General features: G+C 37.3%; 1 protein-coding gene across 1 annotated transcript in view; it reads left to right on the top strand.

Annotated features, from left to right (window-relative positions):
- Positions 1–546: 546 nt before the first annotated feature.
- Positions 547–17,768, top strand: part of RBKS (ribokinase) — a 47,602-nt gene continuing 30,380 nt past the window's right edge. The window contains 5 exon segments of the mRNA XM_010178397.2: positions 547–636; positions 2,652–2,745; positions 5,518–5,580; positions 12,164–12,328; positions 17,347–17,438. Of these exon segments, the coding sequence (XP_010176699.2) occupies positions 547–636; positions 2,652–2,745; positions 5,518–5,580; positions 12,164–12,328; positions 17,347–17,438 (504 nt within the window).

Below are 17,768 nucleotides of genomic sequence, written 5' to 3'. Positions count from 1 at the left end.
ACCATTCTATGATTCTATGATTCTAATTGTCAAGAGGTACGTGTTTTTGTTGTATTTAATTTTCAGGTACAGGTGACTTTGATTCTCTAAGCTGCTAGAATTTTAGCTGCTATGATGCCAGCCAGCTCCCCTAGCTCCACGTGGAAAACAAGATAGTAAGCAGGGAGAACCCAGACCAAAAAATACTGGTGGAAATCCACTCATTCTAATGTGCAAACTGTGTGAACATAAAGCTTGTGTAAATGGCTATTGTTGTTAAGAACTCAAGAAAGAAGAAATGCTGTTTCAGCACATACGATGTTCTGTGGTCAGCAAATTAAGACATTCATTTTTCTGTTTACCCAGTAGTCCATCTAGTAGAGTCTGTGCAAAAGCAGAAAATATTTAAAACAATGTTATATAATTTGACATGGTCAGTAAGTATGCTTTTAATCTGAAATGAGTCTGATGCCCAATACTCTGCCTTCCTTGAGGGTAAAACCTGAATGGAAATATAAGCCCTTCAAATGCACAAGGATTAACTGGGTTGGATGCTGATGAACTAACATGGAAGAAAGTTTCCAGAGGAAAAGGACCTCCATGGAGACCCCTCCAAGGGCTTCCCTCCAGCACGGAGATGTCTTGCTGCGAGCAAAAGTACCACGGCTGGTCTCAGTTGTTATGACAGTTGAACAATAAGGGATGCCTGTCTGTCAGTTATGTAGGACCTAGAGCTGAAGGAAGTTTCAGTTGAGCTTTTAGAAAATGGTTATGAAATATTTAGTTGCTGAAATAACTGACCAAATCCTGAGATTTGTTGTAGAAGCTTTGCAGCAGCGAGGGAGGGAAGACGGTGATACCATCAGGTGAAACGCATTCCAGTAGTGCAGCTGTTAGGCTGCAGAGGTGAGCACCACTCAGGTTTAAATTGCAGAAGGCTGCAGTCATCCAGCCTAAAGCAGTCAGTAGATGCAGCTTCTGACAACCCGCCCTGTCTGGTAAACTGGGAGTAGTCAGAGATACAGAAATATTCTAATATACAAACAATGAATAACTGAGTGACCAAAGTAAGTGTTGTTGGTTTGATTTTTGGTGGAGTTTTTGGTTTTGTTTTTGTTTTTTTTCCATGTGCCAGAAGAATGTTCCCTCTGGTTAGACTGTTTTGACCTGAATTGCTGTCCTCGTTTGGTAAAAGCCTGGGACCATCCCTTATAATGCTTTAGAAAAATCCCTCATAGAGGTTGTAGGAAATGAAAGTATGTTTCAAAACGTGGTTGTGCAATAGAGTATGTGGGGGTAAGGATCATCCATCCATGACACTTTAAATTTTAGAATTTTGAATTGCAGGGTTTGATTGTTGTGATCACTAGCTAGTACTCGGGCCTTCTCTGAGCTTTCTAAAGGACTGAGCCATGCACAGACAAATTTCTAACAGCAGGCAACAGAGGCAGCTGCTTTGTGCGTCCAGGAACTCGAATACACCCTTAGCTATCTAGTGCTGTTTTATGGGAAGATGGATCATTAGTTAGGGCTCTTTGTGTAATTCCTTCATTGTCTAGACCATGACCATGATTTGGCTTCCAATCTGAAAGGCTGGAAGGTGGGTTGTTTTTTTGCTCTTGCAAAAATATTTCCTGTAGCATTGGTCAGTCTTTGATACTGCTCAGATACACAAATTACTCTTGGAAGTTGGAGCACACACTGTGCATGCTGAAGACATAGGCTAAAAGTGGTGACTTAAAAGCTATGTTGGCTTTATAAATATATTATCGATGCAATTTATCGATTTATATTATATATAAATATATTATCGATGCAATTTTGACATTAAGTAAAAGTGGTGACTTAAAAGCTATGTTGGCTTCATAAATATATTATCAATGCAATTTTGACATTAAACAAGTTATATCATTTTTTTCTCCATATACCTCATGTCCTTTGTTCAGCTTGTGTAATGTAACAAAAATAAATATTTATTAGTCTGAACAAATAGCAACAGAATTCTGTTCAGCTAAAAGGATTAGTGGAGCTGAAATTACAAGCTCTTTAACTTGCTGTTAGAAAAACAATAGAGCATAGCTTGACTCCCTAACTCAACTTGATCTGCCGTTGCTGGATAAAGCAAATAAAAAATGTTGAATTTGTAAACAGTACATTTAGTACGGAGAATTATAGACATCAGCAATGCCATGTTTATCGTCACTTTCTATCCCATAACCACAGTTTGATATTTTTCCACCAAGGAAACTTGAGGTAGAAAATTCAAAATACAAACTGCAACAAAGAAGGACACAGGATATAAATGCAAAATAAATAAATAAATAAATAAATAAAAATAAATAAATTTGAAGCTGAATAATTCAGTACACTTCCAGATTTTACAATCCCCAGAAAGCTTCAGTGTCAAGGGAACACACTGGTTGTAAGAGAATGAAACTTGAATATAGCGATATGGGTGTAGGGAGGAGTTTTGTAATAGAGGAGGAGAAAATTGCAGAACACTATTCTTATTGTTTATTAATACTATTAATACATTTTTAGTATTGCTTATTGGGTTATTATTTGTTTATTAATAAGGCAAAGTGCTGTAAAACAGAAACTGTTGTATTCAAATTACATTAGAGCATTCTGTAGTCTAAAGATGATTTATTGATCCTCTCACCTTTCTGTAGAGAAAACCTGTCCTTTTATCTTTGATATAGGTTGGGAAGGATTCCTTTGGCAATGATTATGTTGAAAATCTGAAGAAGAATGGTATTTCTACAGGTAAAATTTTACTTTAAAGAAACATTTTCTGTTATTTTTAAGCTTTAAAAAATGGTAGTGGAGAGTTTCTTATTGTATTGCCTTATTGGATATGTTTTACCACTCAGAAATATTAATAATTGTTTTGACATGACTGGCAGGAATTAATTAATATGGGTGAGAATATGGGTACTTCTGAAATCAGCTCTATGACTAAAAATAAAATGTAGTGTTATTACCTCTAAATCTCAGAATATTACATCAGTGCAAGTCACCTGAAGATAACTCGTTGTTATGCAATTGTTTAGTCTGGCATTAATGATGGAAATACCTGGTGAGAAACTGAAAAATCCAGTCTGATTATTCATTCTCAATTTCATGTTGGGAGGGAAGGATAAAGTGGAAATGCATTTGTCAGCTCAATACATTTCACCTCTGTTTTGTGAAATGACATGTGCAGTCATTTTAGAGGCTGCAGCTGATGTTTGTTAGCACGTGTACACATAAAAATCAATGTTAAAAGGCTTTAGGGAAAAGGGAAAATTGAGCATTCACAATATTCTAGTATCTTTGCACCTTTATAACCCTGTTTGTCTCTCTTGTGTAAATGTATTATTATGTTCCGCTTAACTACATTTTTGCCTACATGACTCTTCTCTGCTTCAGGGTGGACAAGGATGGACAGATGCAATCACTAAGTGGCAATTCAATATTGTGTTTATCTTTTCTGTTTAATGTGCAGCTACTAGCTTCATTTACTGCATTATTCAAATTCTACTTTAAAGGCAGAACTATCAGTATTTTGTGGGATATTTATTATGCTTATCAGTATAACATCTAAATATTTCACAAATGTATTTACCTATTTATTCATTGCACATCTTCCAACTTACACAAGAAACTAGGCAAGGATACCATAAAAACAGTGTCTGTTAGTGTAGAGTTCTAAATCTCTCCAAAGCATGCCTACCTCATGAATAAAGTCTTTGATCACGTTAATAAAGCTATTATAATGCATAGCACTTAATGAAAATGTATATTCCACAAGGAACCTTAAATCTCATGCTTTCTGATTGAAATGATTGATCTTGCAATTTTAACATAAATTTGTAAATAGTCTTTATACCAGCAAAAGAAAAGTATAGGAAAAAAAATTCAGAAATTTAATCATATTGCACTTCATTGAGTTGAAATGCTTAGGTCCAAGGTACTGATTTCTTTTGAGTTAAAAATATGTCAGAATGGTGTTAGATTGTCACCCCCACTGATCAGCCTTGGCAGAAGATAGGCTGTACTGCTGGCGAGGCTGGTCCGGGATCCCAGCTTGCATTCCAAGATTTGGAGGCAAGGGCAACTCAGTGTATGCAGACCTTTTTGCTTAGAACCATCTTATTTCAGTCCCTGGGTTTTCATCTCAGTTTAATCCTTGTCTAGCCTGTCCCTGTTGTTATACATAGGGATACTGGGTACTGGGTGAAAATACTTGCAGTAATGCCAGTTGTGCCAGCTTTCATATCCTGGATCCTTGTTGTATGGATTCTTTGTTTACACTGCTCTTCTGTTTCCTAACACACCACCTTACCTTTTTTCTTTCCCATTCCAAGCTTTTTTATAATTTTCCCCTTTCCCAGTCTTCTTGTCTTCCACAACCCATTAGCTACCAGTGCAGCTCAGACCATGTAGACTTTTACTGATGTGCTACTCCCTCTCCCACATTTGAACTGGGCAGCTTGCTGCTCATGCTGCTTATTTTCTACAGGAAGAGCATTAAGAGCACAGAAGACACAAGTTTGCTTCTTTCAATTCCAGTGTGCAGACCTAGCTCATGGTGAAAAGAAGCTGTAATTGCAAGGAAAGTTCTGCTCTGACTCTTGTAACTGAGTTAGATAAGGGTACCTCCAGGGCAAGTACCTGCAATACTTTAGCAAAACTGAATAAGCATGATGTGTTTTTTCCGCCTTGTTCAAATCTGAGCAGATTTAAAAATTGGCCAAAAAAGGCACATCTTGAGAAAGAAGCCAACCTTTGCCCAGTATCAAGTCCGTGTTCTAAAATGTTAGAACACCAGAGCTTCTTTAAAAAAAGGGTAATTTGTCTCAAATAAAATAGTAGATTTTTCTCAAATACAGTTCTTGGGGGGGGAAAAAACCCTCAACTTTTTTGACAGTTTTCTACTACAGTTCTACCTAAAAAACCCCTCACCTGTCACAGAAAGTTTCAGACCACAGGTTAGTATTTGACAAATTTGCTGACAGATAAAAACAGTAGTAAATGTGGAACAATCTTTATAATAGACAGTGCTGCCAGCCTCACTTCTAGTTAATTTATCTGTATAGTAATCCAAAAAGGAAACATATAGCCTCACTGCTGCCTTCATAGCATATCTTAATATTACTCCTGAAATGCAAATCTACTGAGAATTAAATGCTGTGTTTTTTTCATATTTTAGTTTTCTCCAGCCTTCACTCTATTGTTTCATTGGATAAAAGAAATACTTCCATGTAGGAGCAGAGTGCCTGAGAAGGCTGTATAAATAACATGCTTTCTTTAAAGCAGAGATGTAGCCAAATTAAAGAATGTTGGACTCGCATTTCTGTTTTGTGGGTGTAAATTAACACTTTTTGTTGTTGTTAGCTTCTCTGGCATTGTTGCATATGAAAGAGTAATTAGCATTTTTAAATTGCTGGGGGTTATGGGTTCATTTTAGATTTAATTCAATTAAACTGCATCACATGCTATTGGATGAAAGTAATGTATTGAACTAATACATGCTGTAACTTTTCCCTTTCTTAGCATTTGTAGGTCAGACTACAGATGCTGCTACTGGAACTGCTTCAATAATTGTCAACAGTGAAGGTACATATTTCTACTCTGGATTGTCCTCTTTGTTCTGCCTCTACAGCCATAAAAGAAACCTTTACCTTGTCACTGTTAATTGTGGAATTATTTTTTCTACATCTTTCATTTTTTTCATTATCTTATTCACACTTAGTTGCACTTCCTTTTATTACAGGCAATATTGTAGGATGAGGTGCCTAAGAGGAGCAGAATCAGATGCTTAGGTTAGCAGCGTGAGAGCCATAATTCAGTCAGCCGCCTGATCTATCTAGTTTTACATGGGCCAGAACACACAGCATGGCAGAACGTTAAAGCTCGCTTTTTGCACTACAGCTTACCTAGCACTTTTACTATGAGGAAAGGGTTTGCCTCCTCAGCACACTAAGTGAGTCATTTTGCCCTGAATCAGGAAAAGGAATTGTCCTTAGTATAAGTAGAAATACCTATATTGATCTTGTACTATTTCCACAATTCTTGATCCCAAGTTGCATTTGCACTGAAGAATACACAGTGAAATGACATATTTGTTTGTTCTGTGTTAATTTTCCTTAGCCTGTGCCTTTGCTCTCATATTGCAGGGGAGGAAGAGAAGAAGGTTTGGCTCATTTTCATATTCTTCTTTAAGACTGTTAAATTATCCTCTGAAAACTTTCTGTTTATCTTTTCCTCAAGCAAGTTGTGCTATTGAGAGCTTTTAGGAGAAGTACATGTGTCCGGATCAAATTTAGAGCTCAGGACCAATAATGTTTATGCAAACATAACAAATGAAGTGTAAGTGGATTAGTTAACTTCTGGTGCTTCTAAGAGCCTTCGTTTGAACAGTCACCGTAGCTTAGCTGACACATCAATTTAACAATCTCCTTTGTCACCTGATGGTAGTACGTTGGGCTACAGCTCAAATGGGAAAGAAAACATGACTGTTCACTCCAGGAGCAAACCTGGGAAGGAACTGTGACTAAAGGCAAGTCTACACAAGAACATTCAGGAAAATTAGGCAAATTAGTTGGAGATGTGAGTTTAATTTTCCTTAAGTAAGATTAATCAAAACCTTGCATGACAGCTCTAATTTAGAAATAAACTGAATACCTGCCTCTTACTTCCACCTCCTTCTCTTGGTTTAGGTCAGAAGGTAAATTACCACAGCAGCTCTTAAGAACCTCTTTCTTATGCCATATACAGTCACTAATCTGGCCATTGTGAATGGGAGAGACTGTGAGAATCCAGTAGCACTCCTAGGCCTCACTGTTTTGGACATGTAACCATGTTTTGCACTAGGTTTGCTATGCTGAATAGTTGATCAGGAAGCAATCTTGTTACTTCCCATTTCATATGCATGGCCAGCTAAGGTAAACATGGTGTAAGTGTGACCTAGCAGAGGATGACCTGTTAAAATTATAACACCGTGAATTTTTCTGAAGGATAAGAAACAAAAGCATCTTGTGGATGTAAAATCTAAATTATAGTCTTGTGATACACACAGTGAGATGAATAACATATAACACCATGCAGTTTGTTTCTTTCAGAAACTGAAAATTCCCAAATTAAGTTACCACTGGCCTCAGATTTTATTTAAAATCTTGTAGAAGAGCAAACCTGGTCAGAACTGTGCTATAAAGCAAACAGATGCACGGAATGGGTAATGTTCTGGTTGTTACTTCTCTCTAAAACCATCTGGCGCCTGAATTGAGTAAATTGCAATAAAATAGCAGTACTTATGTGCTTTGCTGTTGCAAGAGATACTTTTATTTTTTTTCCCCTGTAGAAACCTGGGTGATTTGACCTAAACAGGTTTTACAGCACTTTTCAAAGGGCTTGTCTGCACATGCATGTTTTACCACAGTAGTTGTGCTGGCATAGCTGAAACACCACAGCATTCAGTGCACTGATGTAAAGCAGTTTCTGCTAGTTCAAATTATACCTAAAAGGGAAGTTTTGAAGTTGGGGATGGTGATGGTGTTTTGTGTTAGGACAATGAGGGACAAATGAAAACTATAGGCATCATCTCTTTGAATGGCCAAGTTTTAATTGCAGTATTTTCGCACACCTAACCTGCACTTCATCTTACCATTTCTTTACATCTACTAATACTTGAGAGAAATACCAACTCCAATCAGCCAAGTAAAATCACAGGCAGAAGTAGGAGAGATACTTAAGATTATGATGGATGAGTGAAGGCAGAGGAAAAGAAAGTGTAGGGAGTGGAGTCAGAAGAGGCTCTGAAGTAAACTTTCCCTGATGTTACCTATGTCTGTCTAGCTAGTGCTGCTGAATTTCTGGGGGAATATATTTACTAGTTACTGAATTACACAGCCATAACTCACCCATTATTGTAATAGGCAAAGTACTAAAAATTTTAAAATTATCAGACACATTTGATATTCTCAAAGTTGTAGTATGTTCTGGGACAGTACAGTATAGTTTCAATAAAAGAAAGAGATTAAATCCCTGCTTTAATGCAAAATGGTAGAGAGATGTTTAATAAGTTTCTAGTGCTGCACTGCAAAATGTGCAGTCCAGAGATGCTGCAAAGGTGCCCTCTGGGCTGGTCTCAGAAATCTGTGCAGAAATCTTTCTGGAACCTTGTGTTCCTTTGTGTTGGTCTCTTTTATGCGACTGCCTCTTCAAGTAGATTTTGACTAAACGCAAGCTTCAGTTTACCAGGACCCTGTACACTTTGAATCTATACTTTCTCTCTTAAGGAGAAAAGCTGGTACATCCAGCTGCTTTTCTTGACATGTTTTCTTTGAGGTGAACACCTTGATCCCCAGCTTTTGCTTCCCCTTTCAGCATACCTTCTTTCCATTAGCTCTGTCACTTAGCACAGCTTCTGCAAATGGCATGCTGTTGAATGGTAAGAATGCCATAAAGTGATGATGTGTATTGTACTTTTACATACACATATAAGGAAGGAAAAAACCTCTTTATGGATTATTTTTTACATGATTACCTGTGAAGCATATTGCAGGTTTGTCCGTATCTGGTACTGACTGTTGACGGTGCCATTAAGCTGGCCTGACTGGAGCAGTAGTTTGAACCAGTTTGACAACTTCCATGTTCACAGCAAAAATTCAGTGGAGGGACAACAGAGGTTGGCAGGTCATGATTGAAGTGCTCTTGATTATTGCAAGTTAGGACTTAAAGCTCAGCTACACAGAACACTGCGAGATAACCCTCACTTGAGATAGGCATTGTGCTGACTTTACGATAAAGTTATTAATCATTCATGAACAGTGAATAGGCATTATTTTGTAAGTGAGTGTACCTTCAATACCAAAGCACTGCAAGTATAAAAACATTCAAAATATATATTTAGATAAGGCTAAATAAACAAAGCAAACTTAGAATACATATGCCAGCTTGTTTGAATTATGCTTTCCAAAAAGAAAATCTTTGTTTTGAACCTTCAGGGCTATGAAGAAATGTCACTTGAATTTTTATATAATTTCTGTGTATTGACATTCATCATGAACTTGAATGTTTTGTGTACAAGATTATTCAATGCTTCTACCAAGTAATTGCATAGATATTATTATACCATGACACACCCAAAACTTACCCTCATATTAATGAACTATGTGAGTTGGCAGCAAATGTTTTTCTTGTAACATTCTTTTCTGGTCACAAATATAATCTTTTTTTCCCCTATGAATTATTATGCAGAAGCTCTGCAGCTATTGTTATAATTGCGTTGTTTGAGATTTTGATGAGTTCTAAGCAATACTGATGGCTTTTATGCTCGTCGCCCCATAAGTGATGGTAATTGCACTGTGGTGTTTACTGGTTTGTCTTTGATTCTTCCACTGGCACTTCTCATCTGGTGGCATCTATAAAATGATTCTTGTAAAAATAAAAAATAATAAAAAAAAAATCTAGCCTGAGTTACCGATCCTCCTAAGAAGTGACAGTACCGGATTTAGAAGCCCAGCCAAGGACAGTATTTACATATGCAGCATTCACGTGGTTTTAAGTATTGATTGGACCCAATCCCCATCTGGTGTAAGCTTGCACAAGCTTGTCAGCTTCATTAGCTGTTCTAGCTTATAGCAACTGTGAATGTGGCCCTTAATATTTTAGCTGATGTCTGCAAAAAATTTTATGTAGATGCTGTCATCAAAATGGAGAACTTTTAGTCTGAGTAAAGATATGGTGGAATTAACTGTAATGCAGTATTTTTCTCATTCTTAGTGTGGTTAACAATTTACCTCATTTGAGCTGTTTCAGTTAGGTGTATGTCTTAAGGCTTCACCTGGAGTTAACAGAGATACATAGACATTTTCAGACAATAGTTTGTCTCCTCCTCAAACATATCTAAGATATGTAAGATTTAAAAAATTCTGAAAATACTTGTCTCTCCTTGTTGAAGGAACCTGGAAAATTAATTTTTAGAAATTAGTTTTCTTAGAATTTTCTAGAATGTAGGATTTCTTGGAAAACTTTAAAAATTAGTTAATGTTGGACAAGAGGAATCCCATCCCTCTTTGCCATCTGTCTTTAACTCTGTTGTCCCTGGTGCTGATTTCCCATCTGATTTCTCTGGCAAGAAATAATTGCTTTCAAGAAAATGGTCGCTGGTAGTACAAAATTCTGGTATTAATTGTGAGTGCATGGGTCAGGATTCTGCTTTCATGCACGCTGGTGTAAAGTTTGTGGTGTCTGCTGTCATTCACAGTTTGTGTGGTATATGTAGCTAAGAACAGAATGTGGCTTTTTTCCTCCAGCTCGGGTTAAGCCCGCCCGGACTGTTACACCACAGTAGGCACTGCATTTCCCTGGCAGGTTTGAAAGCAAACTTTAAGTCTCTGACCTTTGGTAGTTACAAAGAAAAGCTTCTGACTGTGATCCAGTGCAGCATGGTCTACCTTGAATTTGCACATATGGGTTTAAGCAAACAGCCTTCCTTATCGCCTTGGGCCATTAGCTCTGAAGTCTAATAATAATATACATGTTGGTACAGCTAAGTAGTTCAGCAAGATAATGCAGCAAGACATGTGGATAGAGTCTGAAGTTCTAGGTAGCACAGAGTCCAGGCAGAAATGAAATATGTTTTTGTTCCACTGAAACCCTGCCTTTTATTGCTTGCACTGCTGCACCCTATAAGCTTTCAAAATATATGCTTGGCAAAACAGATGCAATTTGCCTTTGAATGTTTCCTGAACAGGATTCAGCTATCTTTGATAGCCTTTACTTGTTGCAGAAGGTTTTTTCTTTTTTTCTTTTTTCTTTTTTTTTTAATCTGAGATGCCCATCATTGTCTGTTGAAAAGCAGGGCGTTGGCTTTAAATGCTGAGGTTTTGCTTTTCATATGCAGCTGTTCAGTACCAAACCATTGACAGCAGAATTGCTTTGGAAAGCTTGGGCCCCTCCCTCTGAGATCACTATATTATTCTTTCCATTGTCCTGCTTTCTTTTCAGAACATATTTAGGGAGACAGGCTTTGCATGTTTCTTATTCAAAGGACTTTTGAAGTCACATTCAACAAAAATAATGTAGTTAAAAACATAAATATTTATTTACAGGGTAATTCAGTCCACTACAGAATTGGTAGCCTCTAATGATTGGCAGTCCTTAAAGGAATCTTCAGCGGGGGCGGGCTGAGCCTGTAAATCACGGAATAACTGACTTATTGAATTTAATACCTGAGTGATTAATAATAAATTTTAATTTGAAGGCACCCATGCCTGAAGGTCTCTAGGTGTTGTAAAGAAAGAATGAAAGAAAAAAAAACTGCAATAAAAAAGGCAATTTGCATGTCTGAAGAAAAACAAAAGACTATTTGGAACCTACGTAAATGAACCTCCCCACCTAACTGTAAAACAGACTATGAAAATGAAAAGAATCTTAGACGTGGTGCTTTGAGATACTGCTGTGCTTCCACATGTATAGCTTTGCTTAGACTGTTCTACTGGCCAGCTTTAAGTGCAGAAGAATCTGTCAACCATCTTCTCTGCTTCCTTCTGATAAAGCTTTCCTTCGCCACAGGTGTTACCTTTCTGGGTTTTGATGGCAAACTGATTCTGGTTTTATGATGGTTAGGGGCCCTAACTTGAAGTGTTGCAGGTAAATGGAGCAAGCCTGCTTTTCTGAAATCTAAAGAACATGGATAATTTTCATAGCTGTGTGAAATATTCTCTGTTGCCAGCTGATGAGAAAATTACATTTTTTATGGCATTTTTGGTGTATGAACTCAGTACTCACATTGATGCTTTTCTCTTCCAAGTGCTACTGGAATATTTTAGGAAAATACAAATATCAGCCTTAGCATATGTCCCCCATCTCCACTGTGACTAGTACAGGGTTTCTTTAGAGTTCATAGAAAACACCAAAATAAGACTGGGGAAAGCCCATACATGAATTTTCCCAAAGAAATATGTATTGCATTTGTTGTGCAGTGTAGCATTCATTAGTCTATCTGTCAGTCTTTTTTATTATCTTCTGAAATCTTTGGATATTTGAAAATACCAGCAATGCATACATTTTTAGTGGGGGGTTTTTGGAAAGGAGATTGAAATGCTTATCTGAAATATACTGTAAAAATCAGTGAATTGTTTTACATACTTTATTGCAAGTGTTAATATTAAAAACCACAATATCTTCTCTTTAGGACAGAATGTTATTGTCATAGTCCCAGGAGCCAACCTGCTTTTAAATTTTGAAGACCTGAAGCGGGCTTCTGATGTCATCTGTAAAGCCAAAGTGGTTGTTTGCCAGCTAGAAATAACCCCTGCTGTTTCTCTTGAAGCTCTGAAAATGGCACGTGCCAGTGGAGGTAATTTAACATAAGCCATTCTGTCTCCCTCATTTGTGTTGCATGAAAAATATTCTTTACCATGTTTTCTAAATAAAGATCCTGTGGTCTATTCTGGTTTCTGTCATGCTAGTTTTATTTAGCAACGAAACAATAGCTAACAAATTCATGCTACGCTAATGAAAACTGAATTAAGTTTTAAAATTTTGCAGTGTTTACCTTGAATGGCAAATCAACCCATACCCTTATAATCTCACTGTATATGTCTGGTGCTGCCTTTCTTTCTATTTTCATGCTGTGACTAAATACAGTATAATGTTGTTAGGTCAGGAACTATAGGCCTGACTCTGGTATTATTCCAGAGCAGAACAAGCATCATGAATGCAAGTCAGTAAAGTTCCACACACAATAAAGTGAATGAAATTATCTCGAAAACAGACATACGCCCTTGTTCTCCCAGCATAGCAGTAGGTATGGCTGTGGTTTTCTATATAGAAGTTAACATCCTTAATGTTAAAAAAAAAAAAAGAAAAAAAAAAAAGAAAAAAGTTTTCTTTTAAACAAAAATTCTTAGAGTGCGACTTGGCATACTGCGATTGAATAGACATAGTCATCATCTGTCAAATTATTAGTCAGTTGTTGCTGTGCTGTACTGTTAAATGTAGGCCATTGTTCCTTCAGTGTAACATATACATAGATAAAAGCTGACGTTGTGCTTGAACTGGATGGGGTTTCACTGACGTGATGTTTTTGTTGTTTAAGTGCCTGTAATGCTTTCAGTTACTCAAGCACAATTACCACCATATTTGAACACTAAGTAAACAATTGTGCAAGTGAGGCATCTATGTGAGATTAAAAATATGTTCTCGTCTCTCGGGAAGATAAGGCTGGCAGAGGACAGCTTCGTAGGATGGTCAATCATGCAGCAGGTCAGGGATGGAAGTGGAATCAGAACTAAGTGGTTCTTTGCAGCTGGACCCAGGCTTGCTCCAGTAGATCATAGCACATCAGGATTATTGACTCTTCAGTCCTCCTTCTGCACTGCGGTCTGTTATGCGCCTGTTGTGATCATTAGTGTTCAGGCACTAGTGAAGACATCAGATGTAGCAGAACTTTATGTATCGTGTTTGTGTATTTAAGCAGCTATGTTAGATGTGAGACTGGGAGAGTGTGGCACTGAAACTGCGGTGGTGTGCATGAGGAAAAATTATTTTGAGTTCTGTTTGAAATGTCAAAACTGGGTTCCTGCAGATCTAAATAAAAATTAAAAACTTTACAAAACTGAGTAGCACCTGGAGTGCTTGAAATATATGGGGGGAGGGGGAAACAGGGTTTACTATATTTTTCATTATGTTTTATGAAGAGATAAAAGCATTCTTAATCTAGTGGTTAATGGACTATAGTTTAGACATGAGTCAATATCTATGATTTATTTTGTCTACTTCTAACTCTCTGCATAGTTTTGGTAAGATGCTTCACACTTTTTTGTCACCCTCATACAGCAAGATGCCAGCCTGTGACAGAAGAAAAGATAAGGTTTTTTTAAAGGCAATTAAAAAAAGTCCAAACCTGATACCTGGAACAGACATGCAAGCATTTGGCAACTGTAGACAGCACAATATATTGAGAAAAGATAGTATTTAACTGTGGGCCAGCTATAGTTCTGCACTGTCAGTCTGCTATCATTGTGCAGCTCATATCAGGAAAGCTTTGGTTGCTTCTGCTTTAAAGCAATAGGCTACACATGTTCAAATGTCATGTGCAGTCACACCTAAGTAAACAGCTGAGTTTGTAGCACTGTAAAAATCTATCCTTAGCCAACTGTAAATTGTTAATGCAATTTCTCTTCTTTTAGCCTGCAATACCCTCATGTATAATGCAGTACTGCATGTTAGGATGTGCACTAGTCTATTTTTGTTTAAAACAGATGCATACCCAGATGCCTCAAACCCCTGTTTCAAGAGGCTTTTTACTTGTTTTTCTTCATTCTTACTGAAATAAACAATAAGATGGAGAAAGAATGTGGACACACAGGCAAGAACCCTTTGTTTCTCTGTTCAGTGAACATCACCTGTATCTGTAAGCTAGAGAAGGACATCTCATGTTCTGACATCCTCTCATTGTGGCACTGATTATTAAAGATCTTGTGACAATCTTGAGGGGAAGGAAGGAATGGAGGAAGAAGCATGGAAGGAAAGGGGCAGAGGGCTGTGAATAATTATATGAACTGGGTATAAACTGTAGTGGAAATCTGACTGGAAAATTCTAGGTTTTTAATGGCCATGTATTGTGAAGCTGCTGCTGCTTCCAAGAGCGGGACCACTTCATTGATGATCAAAATGTTATTGTATATTGAAGCCTGTAAAGCAGTTTTTGGGCTATTGTAATGATAGACTCCATAAAAGATGGCTGATAATGGCCAGCCTGTTAATACTGTAGTGAAGAATGAAAAGGTGTCATAACAAGGGCTGGAAGCAGCCTCAGTTATTAAGGTTCCATGTCACTTGCAAGTAGAGGATGTATTTTTAAGTGCTTCAACTTTTTAATCTTGGGCTGCAATTTTTCCTATCAGCTGTTTGTCTGTGGTTAAACTCTTTTTAATTTCTGCCAAAGCATAGTGGCTGCAGAAGCCAGGCAATGGAAAAATGCCTCACACCCTACCCTCTTTGAAATTATGAATACAGGCTACCTTAAAATTTACTTAAGACTTGATAGCAAGGGAGCTTTCTTTTCAAGATAAGACTTTACAACAGTATGGAAATCTGCCTGGGTTTTACTGTATTATCTGCCTTTGGAAAATAACTGCCTTTCACATAGACTTGAGAAAATTATTAGAGCTTCACACCTAGCTTCTCATGAGAGTCTGTCCACACAGGCAGTTGCTCATTTGGGCACATGACTTTCAGTGTAATTCCTGAATCTGGTTTTAGGCAATTGCCTTTATATTGTTAAAAGATCTCTTGTAGGCCCAGGAAGTGCAGAGCAGGAGCTTGCTTGATTTGAATACAGAAGAGACAAAGCTGGATGGGAATGGTGGGGAGGGAGAGCAGATTTCAGACAAGGGAAGTGTAGGAAGGATTTGCTTGATTTTGGGGGTGGCAGAGAAAGAAGGAAGAGAGAAAAAGAAAGGGGAACAAAATTGGAACAGAGAATAGGATTTGTGGAATAGAGATTGGAATATGGAGGTAGAGTCAGGGAGTAGGCTGTGCATACTGGATGTGGGGAAAAGAAAGCATAGGAGAGGGGGCAGAAAGAGATACGACAGGATGAAAATGGAGTGAAAAAGGTTACTATTGCATAGTGCCTCTGCAAGGAGGCATAAAGAATGGAAACTAGGTGAAGAGAATGGATCTTGGCAAAGGGAGGGAAAGAATTTGGGCAGAAAATAATTTGGCGTTCCTCGGGGGGACCAAACAGATTACCCTGTTCACAAGCCATACTCTTCTTCACAGCCTGAAAGAGAATCTTAGGGTTTCTCTATCTCCCCTCTGCTCAGCAGATATTAAATATGGGAGCAAACTAATAGTAATGGATTATACTCTCTTCGTGATGAGTCTGTATTACTTAAAACCCAAGCTGGAACACTTCCAGTGCTGCTCCTGACCCATGTCTACGTTGGTATGATACCACATAACAGAGTTTGTTTTCCAATATGTGCTGTTTGTTTGTTTTACCTAGGAAAGTATACCTTAAAGAGTTGTGTTAAAAAAAACTTTATTAGGGTTGCAATTCAGAAAATAGGAAATGCAAGAGTTAAGCTTGCCTGTGAAACCTTAATTTGTCTCCTTTCTGCATATGTATTATGTTGCAGTCTTTAATTATGTGATCACATGCTGTTTTTCAGTGGTATGTGATCATATAATTAAAAGAGTTTATTATAATACATACTGTATTGTAATAATATAAGGGAGCCAAATTAAGATTTTAGTGGAAATCCTAATCCTGGCATTTTCTGACTTCTGAGTAAATGTCTTTGTCACTTTAATACTATTTTTAATGAGGCAGGTAGAGAGACATGATAAAGTGGTATAGTCAACAGCTAAAATTTTCAAAAAGGTCATCTTCTAAACTTCTTGGTACTCAGATTTCAGAAATCTCTGTGCATCTTTCTCTTTTATGGAATTAACTGGGATTCAGAAGCGTCCAGGGTGTCTGGATATAGCTTAGAGTCTAAATACGTGTTTAAGACTGACAATTTAAGCATCCAAGTTGGAAGATTTGATCACTTACTCTAAGGAATATTTCTAGTGATTTATATAAAAATGATGGCCTTGTGGTTAAGACACAGAAGTATTAATCATAAAATTGGCAAAGTGAGAAACCAAGTCTGCAGACTTCCTGTGTTAACAGTGAGTAAGTCACTTACACTGTCCTCATGACAAACCTTTTCTGCTGTTACACGGGGCCGTAGGCTACAGTTTAAAGTTGGGTTAACTAACATATTCTATCACGTGTTAAGTTTAGGTCTAGCTCTGACAGATAGCATATTAAAAATATACAGTGCCTTGTCTATGCTACAGTTTTATAATGTGGCAGTTTGAACAAGTTAGGTAACACATTCAGAAGCACATTTAACTCCTTGTCTGGACATGCCCTTCATTACTCCACACCCTGTTTCTTCATGTACAGAATGCAGATAACAACACTGAAAAACTGTAGAAATAAATCAGTTCATGTAAAACTTACTAAAATACTGGAAGAAGCATCATCAGTTAAACAAATTGCATTGCTGTTTAAGGCTTTTTTACTTAAAAAAAAAATAATTTAATGATTTCTTGGTTATTTTTTCTGTTACTCTTCTGTCATGTTCCCATCATGACAGGTGCCTGCACATGAATTAGAAGGGAACTTTAATATAATAAACAAAACTTAGCAGCTCTATAAAATGAGGACACAGAAACTGAGAGCCATTTGTGTGTTAATAATAAACATTGGAGGCTGTGAATTAACCACAGTGGTGTTTCAAGTGATGGTTTGTGAATCTAAACCACTAGAGATTTAGACTTTCTTTTTATTTTTCTTTTTTTTTTTTTTTTCAGTAAAGACTTTATTTAATCCAGCTCCAGCCCTTGCTGACCTAGATCCACAATTTTATACCCATTCTGATATCTTCTGCTGCAATGAAACTGAGGTAATGGTCATATGTCATTTTAAAGAAGGAATCTTAAGCAGTAAAATTTCAGAAGGATTCTGTTCTCAGAAATGCAGCATAGGGAGCTGGAAAACTGAGGCATGCTCCTCTTACACAGGACTTTGGAGGTGACAAGTTTGATCCCTGACCTAACAAGCAAAGAGGAGTATTCTAGAGTACCTTTAGATTGCACTCAAAATTAAATTAATTGTTTGCAGCGGGAAAGTTGTGTGCAGCTTTCCTTACAAGTAGATGAGTAAAACAAATCCATAAAAGGAGACTTTAAAAATGTTATTACTGAGTGGTAAATATTAAAATAGATCCTCGTCC

The sequence above is a fragment of the Antrostomus carolinensis genome, unplaced genomic scaffold (assembly GCF_000700745.2).
Source record: "Antrostomus carolinensis isolate BGI_N321 unplaced genomic scaffold, ASM70074v2 scaffold31041, whole genome shotgun sequence".
NCBI classification, from domain to species: Eukaryota; Metazoa; Chordata; class Aves; order Caprimulgiformes; family Caprimulgidae; genus Antrostomus; species Antrostomus carolinensis.
This window is presented reverse-complemented; position numbering and strand designations above follow the sequence as displayed.